We start from the raw sequence: 17,578 nt of genomic DNA on the forward strand, positions 1-17,578 counted from the left end.
GAAGGAAGGAAGGAAGGAAGGAAGGAAGGAAGGAAGGAAGGAAGGAAGGAAGGAAGGAAGGAAGGAAGGAAGGAAGGAAGGAAGGAAGGAAGGAAAAAAAACGATGAAAAGTGCTTGCATCCTTCATTCCAGTTAGCAGGGCTCCCAGATGAGGTAATAAATCATTATCATCAGTCTTGGAGGAGAACATCTATCAAAGAGGGTACTGCGATGTGTTGTAACACTCATTGAATAATTACATAGTCTGGGCTGTTAGATGTCATATATATATGCAGTGTCTCTGTACCCCATCTGGATCACTACTGTTTGGGATAGAAGTCAAATGGCTGAACTCTGGACATGACTTTTTAGGGACTTTCCAGCAGCCACAACTACGATGTTTTGTGCAGCTGCTGCTGATTATAGTTTTGGCAACCAGAAAGTTAAGGTTCATGAACAGAGCTTCACAAATTCATTTGAGTTTAAAAAAAGATTTTAGAAGTAAAGTCTGAACTCTTTTCTGTTTGCCTTTTTGCATTGTTTCACAAGGTCTTAGCTGCTAGAAATGGCCTATGGAATTAACAGAAATGTATGCATATTGTATGATTCCAGAAGTCAGCGTTTTTAAAAAGCCAGACTAATATGAAGGATGAAATCACAGATTGTCAGCCCTATGCCTGCAACAAAGCATTCAAAGGAAAATTCATCTTTTTGTTTTTCTGTCATCTGTAAGAAATGTATCTCCTAAGCAGATACCAAAAAAATCTTAATAATTTGCTGTGCTGAGATCCTCTAATTTTGATTTTCCCTTCTCAGAAATCTTATYGAAAAGTAAATGTTTAAAGGGAACAAAAGTAGGATAAATATTTCCCATTGAAAAACATTTATCTAACAAGTATTTATTTGGGATAATTTCATCTATTTCTCTCCAGAGCGTAGCTCCAGAAGTAAGAAGTAGCTCCAGAATTACATTTTACTCCAGAAAGAAAGAGATTTTCTAAAAAATGCTTCTCACTCTGCCACTTTGACTTTCTATTACAAGATTTTGTTTTATAAAGAGTAATTTGGCTAAAACGTAAAACATACCAGAGACACCAGCCAGAGCTTAACAAAATGGGTCTATATACATCTGCAGACCTTGTAATCTTTTGGCACTGAAAGTAGACCATTTTTAAACTGTGCAATAATACACTACATGCTTTTATTTGTGTGTTTGTTTTATTTGTAATGATTTCTGTTGTTGTTTGTTATGATCCAGTGGTTATTTCTCATTCATTTTTAAAATTCCAAATAGCACAAGCAAATAATTATCAGTGTTTGTAAAGAAATTAATCRGTTCACTAGTATTTCGAACACTAGTTTGAAATTAAGCTAGATGGAATTTTTGTTCAAAACTCTTTTTGGAGAATAGCAAAATGAATAATGAAGAGCTGATAAGCTAACACTTGATGTGTGCCCAATATTAATACTGAGGGGAAAGCACAGATRAAGTGTCAGTCCATACAGCCCCTGTGTAGATAAGTTGTTAGTGATTTAATCTATTTCTAATATGCTATGCAAAACACACACGTATTTCCCACTCTTACTTTGATTAGCATAGTCATTTATTTGCAGTTTTGTTTACAGTCATCTCCGTGCTATGAAATGTGTACTAAAACATTTAACAATAGTCCCAGATAGTGTTCTATTTTAACACAGCAACAGAAATCACAGTACTGAAGCATGACAGACATAAAACCCTCTTGGGTATTAAATTAGGTAATTGTTGTAGAAAACAGAATGAGAGTGATAGTGTGACAAAACAGCTGGTCTCTACAGGAAGGTAATATAAATGAATTAACTTGGTAATTCTCCAGCCTGCTTCCTCTCTGTGTATTTGAGTGTTATCTCTGAGGCAATGAATCAGGAAAAAACTTMCATGTTCTTAGAGCACTTATGGGACTTCTTAGAAAGTGAAATTGTAGTTTTTACCCTGTATTTGTTCCATAGTTTATTCTAAAACTAGATTTTTCAGAAGGGTGCTTTGAGTCTATCCTATTAAAATGTGTCTGCAAACCATGTGCTGTAAATACATCTGGGCAATAGACTAATTGAAATATTTCAGTTAAACATTAGCAATTGAAATTGGAAGTATTCCTGCAAGTAAATGAATGATCAAAATAGGAATTCTACAGTATATTTTTCTCAAGATGTGTTCAAATTTAGAAAAACAAACCATTTATAGGGTTTTGTAAATCCAGCAAATATTCTTCCTTGAACCTCAATAGTTGAGGAGTTTGAGAAATTTCTCCTTAAACTTTAAATCACTTCAGCCATTTGGCTTCCAGATTTTTTATATTTTCGTGAACTCGAGAAGAACATGGAGCAAAGGAGTATAGAGTGTTGTTTATCTGTTTGGGATTTTATTTGTTTTAATTTTGCCAAGTAAAGAGTCCATATTTATAAATCTTAACATGCAGAAAAAGAGACCTTGTTAAAGTTAAGCAGAAGCTGCTGCTCTAAATGGGAGAGGTATTTATAGGAATTTAAGGAATGGTGTAGAAAGTATCCCTAGGACGCCAAATTTAGGATGTCTATGGAACTGAGCTTGAGGTAGAAGCCTTTATTTTGTTGCAGCTTGAGCGTTGCACATATGAAGAATTGATTTTTTAAAAAAAAAAAAAATCATTGCATCAAATGCTTCAGTATTCTGCTAAACCTTTAGCTTCCAGCCTGCATTTAGTGTGACAGTAATATTTGGTGTCCCTCATTCTTTCCCCAGTAAGTGCATTTTTCACCAAGTTAATGTGTGCACCATCAGATATGCAGTTAATGTTCTTCCTGCCACTAAAATTGGTTAAAGAATTACATATCTCTGTTAAATTGGCTCTTGGGCAGACTTCATCAAACTTCATTTCCATCGTGCCCTGTAAGGACTGAATATGGCACTGTCCTAAACCTTGCATTGTGGGCCAACCAGTAGTATTCAGCATTTATTCAAACATCTCTGAGTTTGTTTTCTCAATRCTGAGGGTCATTATTTTGTACTTTGTATGATTTTTTCAACAAATATACATGCTGTAGAGATGGGATTATTTCTATACATATGTTGGTTTGTTTGCTTTGGGATATGCTCTGTACATGTGCTTAGCTGGCAGCTGAATGTGTACMTGGCAAATGCAATAGTGTTAATATTTCTCATGCAGATTATGAACACTGAAAAATAACTGATTTGTAGGCTAAGTAGTATTTATAATAAATCCCAAACATAATGCATTCCTGACTTCAGTTCTTGCAAACTAAGAGTTAAATCTGTGCTCGGTAGATCTGTTCATTTTGCAGATATATTTGTGCTATGCCATTGCTTGCTTCAAAAGTGAAGCTGATGCAGTGTCCTTGGTTATCTGTGGYTTGACAATTTTAAGATGAGTAGTTTTAAAGGAAAAGTTTGTGACATGTTTCAGTTATGCARAGTTTGCCTGTGTGAAATTTTGAAAAGGGTGGAATGTTTCATTTGAATTCAAARGAGTATGATGGATGAAGTGAAAGGCAGCAGAAGACCATAGTACCGGGGAGTTGCTGCTGGAGGGACTGACCCAGATCCTGCCCTGCGCCCTGGGCGAGCTCCAGACCTCAGTCATAGGGCAGTTTAAATTATTAGACCTCCTGGGAATAAAAGAGAGCTCTTATGGTGAAATGCTGAGTCCCAGAATGGCTGAAGTTGACAGAGGTCTCTGGAGATCCCTTAGTCCAACCCTCCTGTTCAAGCAGGGTCACCTACAGCCGGTTGCACACGATGGTTTCCAAGCATCCTATTTTAGATGTTCTTGTTTTGGCTATAAATTACATTACAGTTCTGGCAGCTTATCAGAAACCACAGTTCAGCCAGACAGAAGTAGCAGAATATCTGCAATTCATAGTACCATAATTAAAATAAAATGAAAGAAAATAAAATGGTATCTGCCTCTAGTATGGAGATGCACAATCAGCTACTACTGTTTCCCTCATAGCATTAAGAAATATGTGAAAGAAGTGTGCCCAGATATGACTTTGTACTCTTCCATCCTTTTAAAACAGTATCTTCCCTTTTCTCAAGGTTCTGAATATGGTCTAATAACATCTATTTCTACCAGAGTGGAAACATACCTAATTTGTATTTGCTTATCTTTTTATAAGACAAGATAAGATCTGAGTTGGAAAAGAGGAGAGCCAGAAAGAACATTCCTAATATTTTACAAAGCTTAAGAAAATCCTGTGACTGAAGTTAGGAAAAGCACAAGCTAATTATTGAGCCAACATTACATGCTTCTTAGTTGACCTTAATGACATTGCCTCCCCAAATTCCACTACTGAATTTAATTTTTTAAGTTGCTGTCTATTTTTTTGGCAGATGTCCTAGTGTACAAGTTCTGGAAGACTTATTTTCCCTTCTGTTCTATTAATTTATATAATTTAGGAAAAGAAAAAAAAAACAGTAACTCTACTAGAACACGGATGAGCTGAGATGTAAAAGATTGTTTTTTCATTTGTATTTTTCATGCATTTAGCAAGTTCTAGGAAAACCATTTAAGCTAAAATAGTTTTTTTAAAGTCATATTTGCATATTGAGAAGAACTCAAGAGAAATAACTCAAAATGTAACTTGATTCTTCCATCTGATAAAAGAATGATAGAAATTTTGAGGGTGATCATTTTGCAGATTGAACAGGGAGAGACTGATAAGTTTTGTAGGTTTCATTTTATTCTAAGGGTAGACTTTCAAAGTAAATATAATTCATGTATAAAGCAAATTCAAGAGAGACTTAAAAGTAAGAAGCACCTTCTGCCTAGCTAGGAGAGCAGTGCTAAACTTTGTGTTCATGGCTTTGTTGATGTGAAGCACTGTAGTTTTTTTTTTTTCTTTTAATTAATAATAAGAGAAGATAAGAGAAGGGAGAAGCGGGAGGGCAATGAGAAGTGACAGCTTGCCAGCTGCCCAGTTATAAGCACTAAAGTGAGTGTTGCAAGCAGTCATAGCCAAAAGGAGCCTGTTTGTGGGCTTTGGAAGAAATCTAAGGCTGTAGTTTTGGGGATTTCATCTATATAAATGTTTTTATCTGAAGATTATTCTTCATATAGGAAACAATGACAAATGGTAAAATTCAATATATTACATAGCAATAAAATAACGAAGAAAATTTGTCATGTTTGAGCTGTGGGTAGCCTAAGGTACATTTGAGCCCCTTTAGGCAGTGCAACAGCTTTTTATTTGAGGTCTGTGATAAAAAGATTCTGAGAATTAATTCTGTAAGTTTCATTTTGTTCTAAGGAAAGGCTTTTGTGCCAAAGTATTTATTTATTTTACCGGAGTATGTTTTGTTTTGCAACTACAGGTTGATCTGAAGTTCCTGGTTTTATGAGACAAGGCAATCTTCCCTCAGCAGTTAAAAATCTCCTGCTAGCAGTTAGAAGATGCGAGGTTGTATAAAAGATAAGATTTGTAATTATCATGTTTCTTCTGGGCTAAAAATTTATCCTGTAAGAAGAGAGTACCTTTTAATCAATTGTGTGATAATTCTTCCTTTACAAATTCTCTTCCTGTTTTTTTTTTCCTTCTGTGAAATGACAGTGACATGATTTTACATCTTTCTTTTGTCTGTGTTTTGCTTATATGACTTAAGTGGTCGATTCATTCTTTAAAGTTTCTTGTACTTTATAAAGATTTAGCACTGGTCTTCTGGAAGATACATGATATGTATAAGAAAAATCAGTGTAAAAGCAGAAGGAATAATGTTGGAAAATATGGGTGGACCATACGCAGTCAGCCTGTGAATAAATGAGTTCCAAAAGTTGGTGGAAAATTAGGGTGTTTTCCTAAACTGAGCTCTTAGAGAGAGGCCTTTTTGTAAAGAGAGTAAGTCATGCTTCTAAAACACTTTTAATTATCACTTTCAATTAAGAAACGTAAGCAAGACTTTATATGACTATAGCTAGCTAGTTGTGCTTTATATCACAAAAACGGACACACTTGCTCTTGAAGAAATGCAGACACAATGAAGTACTTGAGACAAAACAGTAATATAGAGCTAAAAAGAGAAATCCCAGTTTTAAAGCAATGCTCTGGGATATTTGGCAGGCATTTTATTAAACCCATGTATAAACTTATGAAGCACCATATAAAAAGTCAGATCTTTTGCATGTCCAGCTCCTACGGGAAGGCAGTTCCAAAACCATTTTAGTCAATCTGGAAAATGATGTTCAAAGCATGACTTATTCATCACCTTTTTATAACTCTTTTCTGCCTTGAAAGACAATTACATGCGTGGTTTTTCCCTCACTCCTTCCCTTTATTTATTTATTTACAGAGGACTCAGTATTCCCACATTAGCTCGCTGAATTACAAACATATCTAGGATGGATGTGGCTGTACAGGAAAGGCACCTCTCTGTTAAAGTTCCTTGGTGATAATGTACAACAGAGCTCTGCTCAGATTTCCTTAATTTTAGATTAAGTGCTCTTAAGTTATGCTCTACCAGCTTTGTATAGCATGCCATTTTAAGGTTATGTTTGAGGACTGCTACATCACTAGATCATAAATGTGCAGATTTACTACTTTAAGTGTGGAGCACTGTTTTTAAGCCATTGAGGGTTAAAACAGTTAAAGCTCTTTCATCTATTTCTTTAGACAGAAGTGAATTTAAAAAATCAAAATGCAAAAAACAATACAAGCTCTAAATTCTTCTTAGGTCATAGGAAATACTGCACTTTATAGACACTCTCTCCATTTCTGGCTCCGAAATATTAGATTTTATCTCAAAGTCTGCATGATACAACGGTATTGTTTATAATATCAAAAATGAGGATGTGATCACTTGTGAGTGATATTGCAAAATGAGTATGTGATAATATCATAAATTATAGTAATGCTATTTTAAAGTGTTAATGGGACAAGTTTTTACATTGAAAAATTACTTGATAAAAATTACCTTTTTGTTCCTATCAATAACAGGTATTTTTTCAGACTTCAAGAAGGAAGGACTGCCTGCAGCTATATTTCTTTTTTTTGATGAGGTTTTAAATAAAAGATTTTCCTTAACTTTATTAAATAATGATTCAAAATATCAGGAATATTACCATCTTACACAAAATATACATTGAATGTTTCTGAAATCTCAAGAAACTTCCAGGTGAACCACAGAAAATACAGAGTATATAATTCGCTTCCAGATTGTAAAAAATGCCCATTGAATGTGTGTTGTGGTTCAATGTCCAGACCTCCAGGGCAGCACACCTCTTTCTGTTTTATTGCTGCTGTGTTTCTTCAAAGCATCCAGTATTTATTAACATGTGGCATTTCTCTGTTCGTTGTTTGAACAAAAATAGCTCGATTTGATGAATGTCAGATGTAGCGTGGTTATCTTCTTCCTAAGTTTAAGAACAAATCTGTTTCTAACAATAGATATTGCTTTCCATATTTCAGATAATTGATGCAGCATGTGATTGCAGATTGTCTGCAATTTTTAAGATTTTTACATTAAAAACGAGAAGGAAAAAGTGCAGATTAAAGCACCAGTCCCTTCCTCTGTACCTGTGTTGAAGCTGTCAACAGTAGGTAGTCAGTATGTGTCGATCTGTAGCAAATGTGCATTAATGACATATATTCTTCATAATTAGCAATGTAAAATGAAAAATAGAGATAATCCCAGGAGATCTCAGAATCCCTGATGAATTTTGGAAGGGGACTTAAACCAACCATGAATATATATTAAAAAAAAAAAAAGAAAAAAAAAAAGAATATTCCTTAAATTAAACTTGCTGAACTGAGCAGTGAGTTCAAGTTGTGCCCGTCAGGACAGGATAGAAAATCAGGCTTTGTAAACCTCAAGTGCTGAATTTCGTATTTCAATTTCATATTTCATAGCCCTTTTCCTCCATGATTCTTCTGGGAAACTAATATATTTGTTGAGACACTATGGACTGCAGTACATTCAAGATGTGTCTTACCTAACAAGTGATAAAGACCATTTAATTCCAGTGATACTGGCGATTTGCATGAATGTGTATTAAGAAAACTGGTGAGGCATAGGTCTGCTTTAACCAACTTTGCTGTTTTTCAAACAACTTTATGTGTAAAGGTCAGAGTTGGTCACCAATATTTAAGTCGCAGCCATAGGTAGGAGTTCTTCCTTCTGCATCTGTAGAACATATTGAACTTCTCTTTCAGAAGTGGATATGGTTACAGTCATTGGTCTTTTTCATCTTGAAGTTAAGTGCAAGCAGTATTTACTTCTTTTTCCTTTTCATCATACTATCCATCTATGATCTGAAATTGTCATTTCTGTATCTGAGTGGTGTTTTGAGAAGAGAATTTAGTACTGTGCATTTTAATCTGGAGGATTTCGCAGCACGGCTGTAGATTTAAAGGATTTTGCTGTTAGTTCATGCAGATATTTACACTATCTTCTTTCTTCTTTCTTTCTGTGTCTTTCAGTAATGCTGTGATTGAGATTGGCTGTGTAAAGCTACATACTAACTTTAAAAGGACATTACGTTTTCTTTGTGACTAGGAATCTTACATTTTGGATCTGGTTCCAATCTTGACCCAATCAATTTGGTAGCATTTAGAACTGTACTGAAGCAAAAGCCTCTTACGCTTTTCTTCCTTAACCTGGCACACCTGCAAATTAGCAAAGGGGACAGAATATATATATATATATAGATAGATAGATAGATACACACACACATATATAAATATAAAGCATATATATATATATATATATATCAAGGCAAAACAGCTTTGTAGATTGGGTAAATTATTTACAGAAATATTTTTCTGTATACAGGAATAGTCTTGTTTTAATTAAGTTTCACATTACTGTTTTGGTACTGTTACTGTAGTACTGTTGCTGCAGAATAAGTCTAAATAAACATTTTTCTGAGGTAAAATTGGGGGTTGTGTAAGAACTGTTATGTAGCATTGTTAGAAGTGTTAGCCAGTTTACCTGTAGTAGGTGTTCAGGTTTGGTAGCGACAATATTCCATGCCTCGTGCTGGTTGAACAATGCAGCTTATTGCTGCTTCTCTCTCTCTCTCCTTTTATTTTATTTCTTTTTTTTTTCCAACAGGATACTCCTAAAATAAATTGATGACCCTTTAAAAACTTTGCAAGTTAAACCTCATATTTAGCCGTTGCTAGGAAGCTGGCTGATTTATCCATATTGTGAGATCATGCAAAGCTTCTTAAAATAACTTACTGAAATAGTTAACTCTTAATAAAGCCAAAATGATCTTCCATTTTTGATCTCTGAATGCCATTTTTCATGTTAATTACTTTCTCAGCTCTTCTAACTCACATTTTTGCCCTCATCTTAGCAGCATACTTTTAAAATCATCTTTTTTGTCCCGCTGATTTATATGAATATACTATTACCTTCTTGGTCCTGTGCGCAGGTATGTATTGCTGGCAAGAGAGGCATTTTACACTTTCAGCATAGGAACATGGACATAACTTCTGTCTGCTCCATTGCTCCACGTGATGCCAAACTCCATCTGCTGGGTGGAAGAGCAGGGGTCCTGCCTGTGCTCCATGGTGGTTCTATGCTCGTAAGATGCTGCAGAAGGGACTCTGCATTTCTGGATTTTATTTCCATTTATTGAATCTACCAGGGTTCTAATAGGGCTTTAGCACTTAAATGAACTTTACTTACAAACAAGCCATGGCAATCGCCTGCATTTACCAAACGTTTCGCTGTGGAAATGGACAGTCATTCTGCTGCTCTTCAACAGTGAATTTCACAGTATTAATGGCAGGTTCCTGCCATAGAGTCACCRGTGATAACTGGGTATTCGGTGCTCAGTTTTGTAAACTAAATTCCCTGTCCATCCAAGTAGTTTGTGCCTGAAAGACGGGGAGTGTCGTTCCCTGCGGCCTGTTCCTTCATGGCGGCCCGTGAGGGCGCTGCAGGAACCGCGCGTCCTGTGGCAGCTCCAGGGGCAGTCGCATGAGCTGGGATTGTGTTGGAGGCTTCGCGYTTGCTGCCAGGTCACACCTTGTGTCAGTGAAAGCTTGTTTTCTCCATTTTTAGTTCTTGATTGACAGAAAATGGTGACTCTGTGTCCTTGTCTGGATGAAGTGCTAAAAATACAGGAGTCTGCTCCGTGTGATTGACAGCGTAACTGGTGGGGGGAAGAAAAGAGAGGGAGAAAGAAAAAGAAACTGAAAGACGCCAGAAATTAGGTACCAAGAGGACAGAATGAAACTAATGGCTTTTAAACCAAAGAACTCAATTGTAGAAAGAATAAATTATTTTCATTTGCATCTCGGAATAATTCCGAATATCGCGTATCCTAATACTTAGCCTCCTTTGATGAACTGAGGTCTGTAGGAGGGTATTTCCTGAGAATCTCCAATATTTATATTGTGAAAGAACATATTAATTTTGTTAAATACTTTATAGGATGATTTCAAAACTAAGTTTAGTTCTTTTTTTTTTTTTTTTCCTTTATTTGTAATTACATTGTTCATCAAAGTCAATCTGGAAAGCTGTTAACAACATAGATTACTTCTGGCTGCTTTGTACCACATAGTTGGAAAAGCCTTCAAAATAAACTGTATAAAATGCGGGGGGGCTCAGGGGCCTGCTGCAAAGGTTGAAACTGTGATTTATTAGGAGCTATTATAAAGTAGCAGAGCAGGGCCCCTTGCCTCTCCAAAGGGAACTGCACCCCCTGCACAGTCCTGGTCTCTCTCATACCAGTTTCTATTGTGTTTTTTGCAAATGTTTCTGTGCAGCATCTGAGTCCCCTCTTGTCCCGGTGGCTCTTGCACTGGATCCCCCCTTAGATCACTCAGACTGTGGTAGGGTTGGGAACAGCCCTTTTAGCACAATTCCTCCCAAAAGCTGAATCTGGCAACGTTATGAGAATTAATGATCTAACTATATAATGTGCCAACTACTCTTTTCTCTTGCTAGTTTTGGAAGGACATGAAGGAGCTTAGCATTTTTTAAGATTATAAGCCTGCATGAGAAAAGTCGAAGGGTTATATTGTCAAAGTGATTTCTACTCTTGGTAGTGGAGGGAAAAAACAATCTCACGCAGCAGCCACAAGATTATACTGTGAAGAACGTATATGCCCATAGTAATGAATTATCTCCCCGTTCTGACACACAGGTTGTCCTTTTATTTATTTTTTTGAGCTTCTTCTCACAATCCATCAAAACASACTGTAAAAATGGGTGTTTCACTGKGGTATTTTTGGCAGTGGGCAGATGGCATGGGGGTTTTACTGTATGTTTTTCATGTATTTACAGATGCAGCAGCTTGAGAGACAAGTTATAGACGCTGATCGTCAAGCAGAGAGGGCTTTTCAGCAGGTATATCAACGTGAAAAATGTCTCTGCTAGCTATGTGTATGGTAAAGCACTGTCACCAAGGGAAATTTGGAAAATTGCTGTTTTCTGAAGTATTGTTTAAAAGAAAGAAGACAGTGTCTTAAATCTATTCATCTGTCTSACTGGAAGCAGATAGAACTGCTTCTCTCACTATCAGGTTCAGAGTTTTGTCTATAACAAAGTCAAAACTAAATGAAAAACGTCCAAAATAGGTGCATGCATGTAGTGAACTGCCTTGCTGCATAATGTTTTTTTCTTGTTCACTGATGCATTATAATTTTTTTTGTATTAATGCAAGTAAAAACAAAAAGAAGATGAAACATTAACCTCCCTTAAAARACCTTTTTTAAAAAGGTTATCCAATACAGTCAGTAAATAGGATTGTTATGGTCTACCATTCTTGTAACTATGTTGCGTAAAGAAAGAGGTTGAGTCTGCATATCTAACGAAGTTTCCGTTTGATTCCAGGTGACAGATAAATGTACTGCAATCATTTTAGAAACATATCCATGGAACCCCCTAAAAACCTTTCTTATTTCATTGTAGGAACAGACAGACACCGAAAATTGCAAGAATGCAAACTTTCATGTACTAATTCATAGTTAGAACATGCTTGTTATTATGAGCTGGGTATTTTTAGCTGTTTTTATGTGTGTTTGTTTAAAAAAATGCATTTCTCTGAGTGCTGTGCTTTTATCCAAATGTGTATTTATTAAAACAATATTATGTTTGACCTACCAAATAGGTTCAGGTTATGGAAGAAAAACTAAAAGCCGCTAATGTTCAAACAAGCGAATCAGAAACCAGATTGTATAAGAGATGTCAAGATCTAGAGATGCTGATACAAGAGAAAAATGACACAATACAAAAACTGGAGCAACAGCTTGAAGAACAGGTTAGAAATAACTATGCTAAAAAAATAAGCAGCTATTTCTTTTTCAATTTTGCAAAAGGAAGAAAAAAGATCAATAGAGGACAGAAAAGTTAAGAATTATTTTTATTATTTGGTTAAGGAGTTTCCTGTTAGCAAATAATTTGAGTAAGTTTTATTCACTTGTAAACTGTGTACTGGCTTCCTTTAAAGGAATATTTGATTTGATTTTTAAGARGAAAAGCAACCTCTATAAAGTACCAAGGAGACTGAGTTATTTAAAACAAACTTTAGAAATTGTGTCTGGAGATACTACTCAGTGAAAAATACTCAGTGAAAACTATGCTTTTGATATTTCTTTCCAGAAGCAAATAAGACTACAAGAAGCTAAAATCATAGAAGAAAAAGCAGCTAAAATAAAAGAATGGGTGACAGTCAAACTCCATGAGGTACGACTCTTGTGGCAGTATTTGTAATTCAGAAAATACAAAGTCTGACTTGTATCATTTTTTATTTTCTATTGCCCAGTGCTCTTTGTCAGGAATAGCTTCAGGACCACCCAAAAGAAACCAGCTGTGTCCCTTATTTCCCTGCTGTGGTGAGATCTCTTTGCCCTTACTTAGGGCATATCAGTTTCCGTATCAGTTATGCTCTTTCTTATTTTTAGATAAAGTTTAAAATTGCCCACCCGTAAGAGTTAAAATCCTACTCYTCTCTGCTTAACTGAGAACTGTGCTTACTCCAGTTAAAAGCCATTCAAGTTATGATACTACTTTTAAGTAGGAACCTAGAARTAACACCATTAGGCTGTGAAGGGAGATTTTAAAGTCCTTTAATAAAAAGTGCAGCTGAGTCTAATCAAATATTAGTATATAAATAAAACTAAATAGTTATTAGTTAATTATATTAAGAAAACTATTCCATTTTCAAGGTACAGAGCCCCAAGCCAGTTTCACAGGATTTCTAGGTGCCACTCACTGGGAAGAGGAACTGATGGCTCCTTATTTGTGATACAGGACACGCAGATTCAAATCTTCTCTTTGCCTAATTTGGAGCAGGAATTTGAACYAAGGTCTTTTATTTCTTAGCAGTGGGCTGTAGCCATGGGATGTTAAGGTTTTTTTCTTCCCAAAAAAGTTTTTCTGCTCTATATAAACTTACTTAATACATATTTTCTTTTAATTTTGCTGTGGAGCAGCAGGAGGCACTGGGAGCAAGAGTTTGCTTTGCTTGTTTGCTTTGCTTTTTTAAAAAAATGCCCAAATCAACACAGATTTTTTTATTGTTGTTGTTATTTGGGCTTTTAAAAACAATCTTGAGTTTGCRTGGTTGAGGAATACTTTTATTAGAGCAAACATTCTTGTGCAAACAATTAATCATTACAGGTAATTTCATTTGTTTTGAGTGAACAAATATATAGATTGGSATTGATAGAAACAGAAGAAATGAGTTTACCACTTGAAATAACTTCATCTTCAGAAATCAAAAATTCAGAGAAAAATCTAAATGATGTAATGACTTATAAAATTGTTTTACCAATGGATGAGCTTAATTTGTTTGCTTTCAGTTAGAAGTGGAAAATCAGAACCTTCGCTTGATGAACCAAAAGCAAACCAAAGAGATGAAAACAGTACAATCTAAACTGCAAGGTAAATGGTACAAGTCTTTTAAAAACTTCTCTTTCTATGGCCAAGTAATTGAAATATTTCAGAAAACCTCAAAGATTTAGGTGACTATTAATTTACTGATCTCAAAGTAACTATACATAAGCGTGTTAGGCAAGCAGTAGCAGATTTTTTATTAAAATGACAAGCAAACAAACCACAGGTGCTTTTTGCTGGGTGAATGGGTGTTTCTCTTTYTATTATTGAACAGGTTTTGCAAGTTGTAGTATTTGAGTGAGATTGCTTCAGATCTTTATTTTCACTTATTTGTGAGATAGGAGGCAATAAGATAGGATAGCAATGCTAAGGAATTTGACCMCTGTGATCAAAAGCCTTCATTCCGAACTCCAATACCTGAGTTCCTTCCTGAGTAAATATAGCTAATTTTAAAATACATGAGAAGGAGGAACATCCCAACTAACTTTACATTAATGGTCGTTTAATATTGTTTGTTACYGGATTGCCTGTTTGCCAACTTTGTTCAAATCTCTTTGAAGATTCCCGTAGTCCTCTCTGTAGCTGTGGCTATAACTGCGATCATTTAGGTACTTTACTCACCCTCTTTTTTGTCACTAAATTACTGTTTTTAACAGCTTGTAGGTAGGTTTTTGTTCCTGGATCTGCCACAGAACCATTCTTACGGTTTTTATGGTTCTAATGGTTCTTATGATTCTAATGGTTCTTTTAATTCTAAAAAGAATTATTTAATTATCTCTTTGTTAAATTTTAGTTATATGAAAAGAACTTTATGCTACAGTGTAAATGAGGCTAGTAGCATAGCTTACTGTAATCCACTGACACTGGATTCCTGAATTATTCTTTAGAAGCCACGAGCAAGAAATCGGTTAGTGCAGCACAGAAACCTGGGGAAGGCCAGCGACTAAGYGGTTTGACTTTTGGATGCTTTTCAAACCGAGCAAAAAGTCCTCAACCATCTGCTAAATTTGAAGAAACAAGGAAGTCGTCGTCTAAAGAGTCAGACTACACCGAGAGCAAAAACATGCTAGGTATTTAATCAGCTCTGCTATCATTTTATTCTCACACAAGTGGAAACGAAAGTTCACAACTACGTAAGTGTATCCAAACCAGCCTTCTTCAAAGTGCATAGCAATCCTCTCTCTAGACTGTTAATAAGAAATCCTGTTGAGCATTAACTTCTCAGTAATGTCCCAAGTGCCTTTTTTGGCAGCGTACACGAGAAGGAACCTTGTTCTGGGCCAGGCCAGGCTGCCTGTTCCCCAGTGTGAGCAGTGCTGCCTGTGTGGGAGTCTCACTTTCCTCCCCATTCTGTATGGTTTGTCTGTGCTATCGCTGCTGTCTCAGTGTCACCTCTATGCCTTAGTTCAACATGAGAAGCTCAATAAATGTTCATTATTTTGATCAAGGACAGAAATACAAAAGGGAGTCCAAGGCATCTTTGCTAAAGAAGAAAGAAACTCACTGACCCATTCATATAGATTCTGTAGCCAACCCCAAAGTCTTACAATGCCAGCAAATGCATGTGCTGTTACATTATTACCAGCAGAAGCAAATCCACTGCAGCAGACTAAATCTGGACTAAATTAAAACACTTGCTTATGTAATCTACTCTAACCATATACAGCTATCTAACATTATCTAACTGTATCAYTGATATCTAACAAGCTTTTCTAGGTGTCTTCATATAGAAAAGTTCTAGCTCACACATCTGTTTTAACTCAGGTGAAGCCTACATGCTTCACCTAACATTCTTCAAGTTGTAGTTTTTTCTTATAGAACTAGGTAAAAGAAAATGCTCTTCATAAGCAGAGTATTTTAATATAGTATCTTTTCCTAAGCAGTTTTCATGAGCCACTCTATGTATATTAAGCATTCACCACAGAGAATACAATAATAGCTTAGATAAGGCATTTCAGTATATAAATACTATAGATATGCTCAGAATACTCGATTTGTTAATGTAAACCTTTTAAGCTTTAATCAATCATTATTTGTGATTTCATGGTTCATAATTATCATAATTTCATCAACTTTATAATTTTCTTTAAATAAAGCAGTTAGATATACATACTAAGAAGATATATATATATATTCTTTAGCGTATTTTTGCTTTTTTGAGGTTTTTTGTTTTCACACAGACCTATTTTATTGTAAAATGYAGCCCCACTAAGGTCATCCTTGCAGTTATTGCCATTTTCATTTTGACCTTACCTTTAAACACAACAGTGAAGTGYGTTACTCGTCCTTGCCAAATAGTGTTGCAACTTCAGCTCCACTTAGAAATGTGTAATATTTTCTAAAGGTTTATTACTTACAAAAAATCCCACAGAGTAAAATGTTTATATATTTAAAATGAACTTCTTATTTGCAGACATGATGACAAAATCCTTAAGCAGCCAAGTGTGCTAAAGTGATTTTCGCCTTTTCATTGTACTTCTCTCCTAGAGAAGGATCTCCTGGAAACTACCTTTGTGAGTCCTGCACACGACAGCAAGCAAGGTCAGAAATCATTAACACAAAGTTCCCCTGGACCAGAGCAGAATAAAAATGTAAGAGCGAGCTATTCATCAAAAGATGTAGACAGTGACATGTCAAAGACTTCCTGCACTACTGGCAGCGACTGGAGCTCAGATGAGGATGGAGGAGACAGTAAAGTGTTAAAATCCAGGTGTGCTTCAACTCTCTCGAGCCATACGTCTGAAGAGAACACAAGGTACAGCAGAATGGGGAGTGAAATGTATTTGACAGCATCTGATGACAGCAGTTCTCTGTTTGAAGAAGAGAGCTTTGGTGTCCAAAGGACTCAGCACAAAAAGTTGTACTCCTGGCAGCAAGGGGCCCAGAGGAAAGGCCAGAACAATCTAGTGGGAAAGTGCAATTCRGACCCAAGTAAAAAGAAAGACCAAGATAGCTCTTCAGATGAACTCAACAAGAAATTTCAGTCTCAGAGACTAGATTATTCATCCTCATCCAGTGAGGCAAATACCCCAAGTCCAATTTTAACCCCCGCCCTAACACCTAAACACCCAGTTCCTGCAACTTCTGCAGGTTCTCAAAGCATAGCACAGTCAGATTCTCCCTCAAATTTGCCACCTCCGAAGTTACGGTCTCCCAATGTGCTTAGTATTAATCTAGCATCGGCAAAAARGCATTTAAGCCAGCCCCAGCTGAGCTCTGACAGGATGTTTGGTAGAAACAGAAATGCTATAAGCATGATACGTCCATGGAGACCTCAGGAGACAGACATTGACCTCGTGGACGGAGAGGATACAGATATTTTAGAGAAAATGGAGCTTGGCTGTGATGAAGGAGCGTTCACCTATGGTGGCACGGAAATGCAGAATGTTGAAGCCCAGGAAACTTGTGACATGACTAAAAAGGGTGCTAGCAACAAACCTCCTACCCCACCATTGCATCGATTTCCCTCCTGGGTAAGTATAACTTCAGATGTTTTACCTGCTGATGAAAGTAATTTGTTCTTGTTCTTCTCTTTTGTAATTTTCCTTTCTCATTCTCTCTATGATGACAAAACAGGGTGTTGCCTTAGCAGAGCTAAGAGGACAAACTCAGAAGCAAGTTTGGTTTAAAGCACAGCATTTAAAAACATAATCACTGTTTTCGCAGATAAGACAAATTTTAAAGGCACCTCTAAGTTATATCTCTTCTTTTGTATGTACCCAATGATAGTAAGTTAACGTAGGTCCACTACTGATTTTTACACAAAATCCAAAGTTA

The 17,578-nt window shown here is 36.0% G+C and overlaps 1 protein-coding gene across 3 annotated transcripts in view; it reads left to right on the top strand.

Moving 5' to 3' along the window:
• The window catches only part of PLEKHH2 (pleckstrin homology, MyTH4 and FERM domain containing H2), a 44,080-nt gene that overhangs the window by 2,547 nt on the left and 23,955 nt on the right, over positions 1–17,578 (top strand). The window contains exons 2-7 of one of the 3 annotated variants that reach the window (XM_026046264.1): positions 11,249–11,311; positions 12,075–12,224; positions 12,566–12,649; positions 13,768–13,849; positions 14,689–14,871; positions 16,289–17,274. In XM_026046264.1, the coding sequence (XP_025902049.1) occupies positions 11,249–11,311; positions 12,075–12,224; positions 12,566–12,649; positions 13,768–13,849; positions 14,689–14,871; positions 16,289–17,274 (1,548 nt within the window). Of the gene's footprint in view, positions 1–11,248; positions 11,312–12,074; positions 12,225–12,565; positions 12,650–13,767; positions 13,850–14,688; positions 14,872–16,288; positions 17,275–17,578 lie in introns of those variants that run through there. The other 2 variants (XM_026046265.1, XM_026046266.1) reach the window with 2 other exon arrangements.

Source organism: Nothoprocta perdicaria, unplaced genomic scaffold (assembly GCF_003342845.1).
Source record: "Nothoprocta perdicaria isolate Ctin4 unplaced genomic scaffold, notPer1 scaffold_43, whole genome shotgun sequence".
NCBI classification, from domain to species: Eukaryota; Metazoa; Chordata; class Aves; order Tinamiformes; family Tinamidae; genus Nothoprocta; species Nothoprocta perdicaria.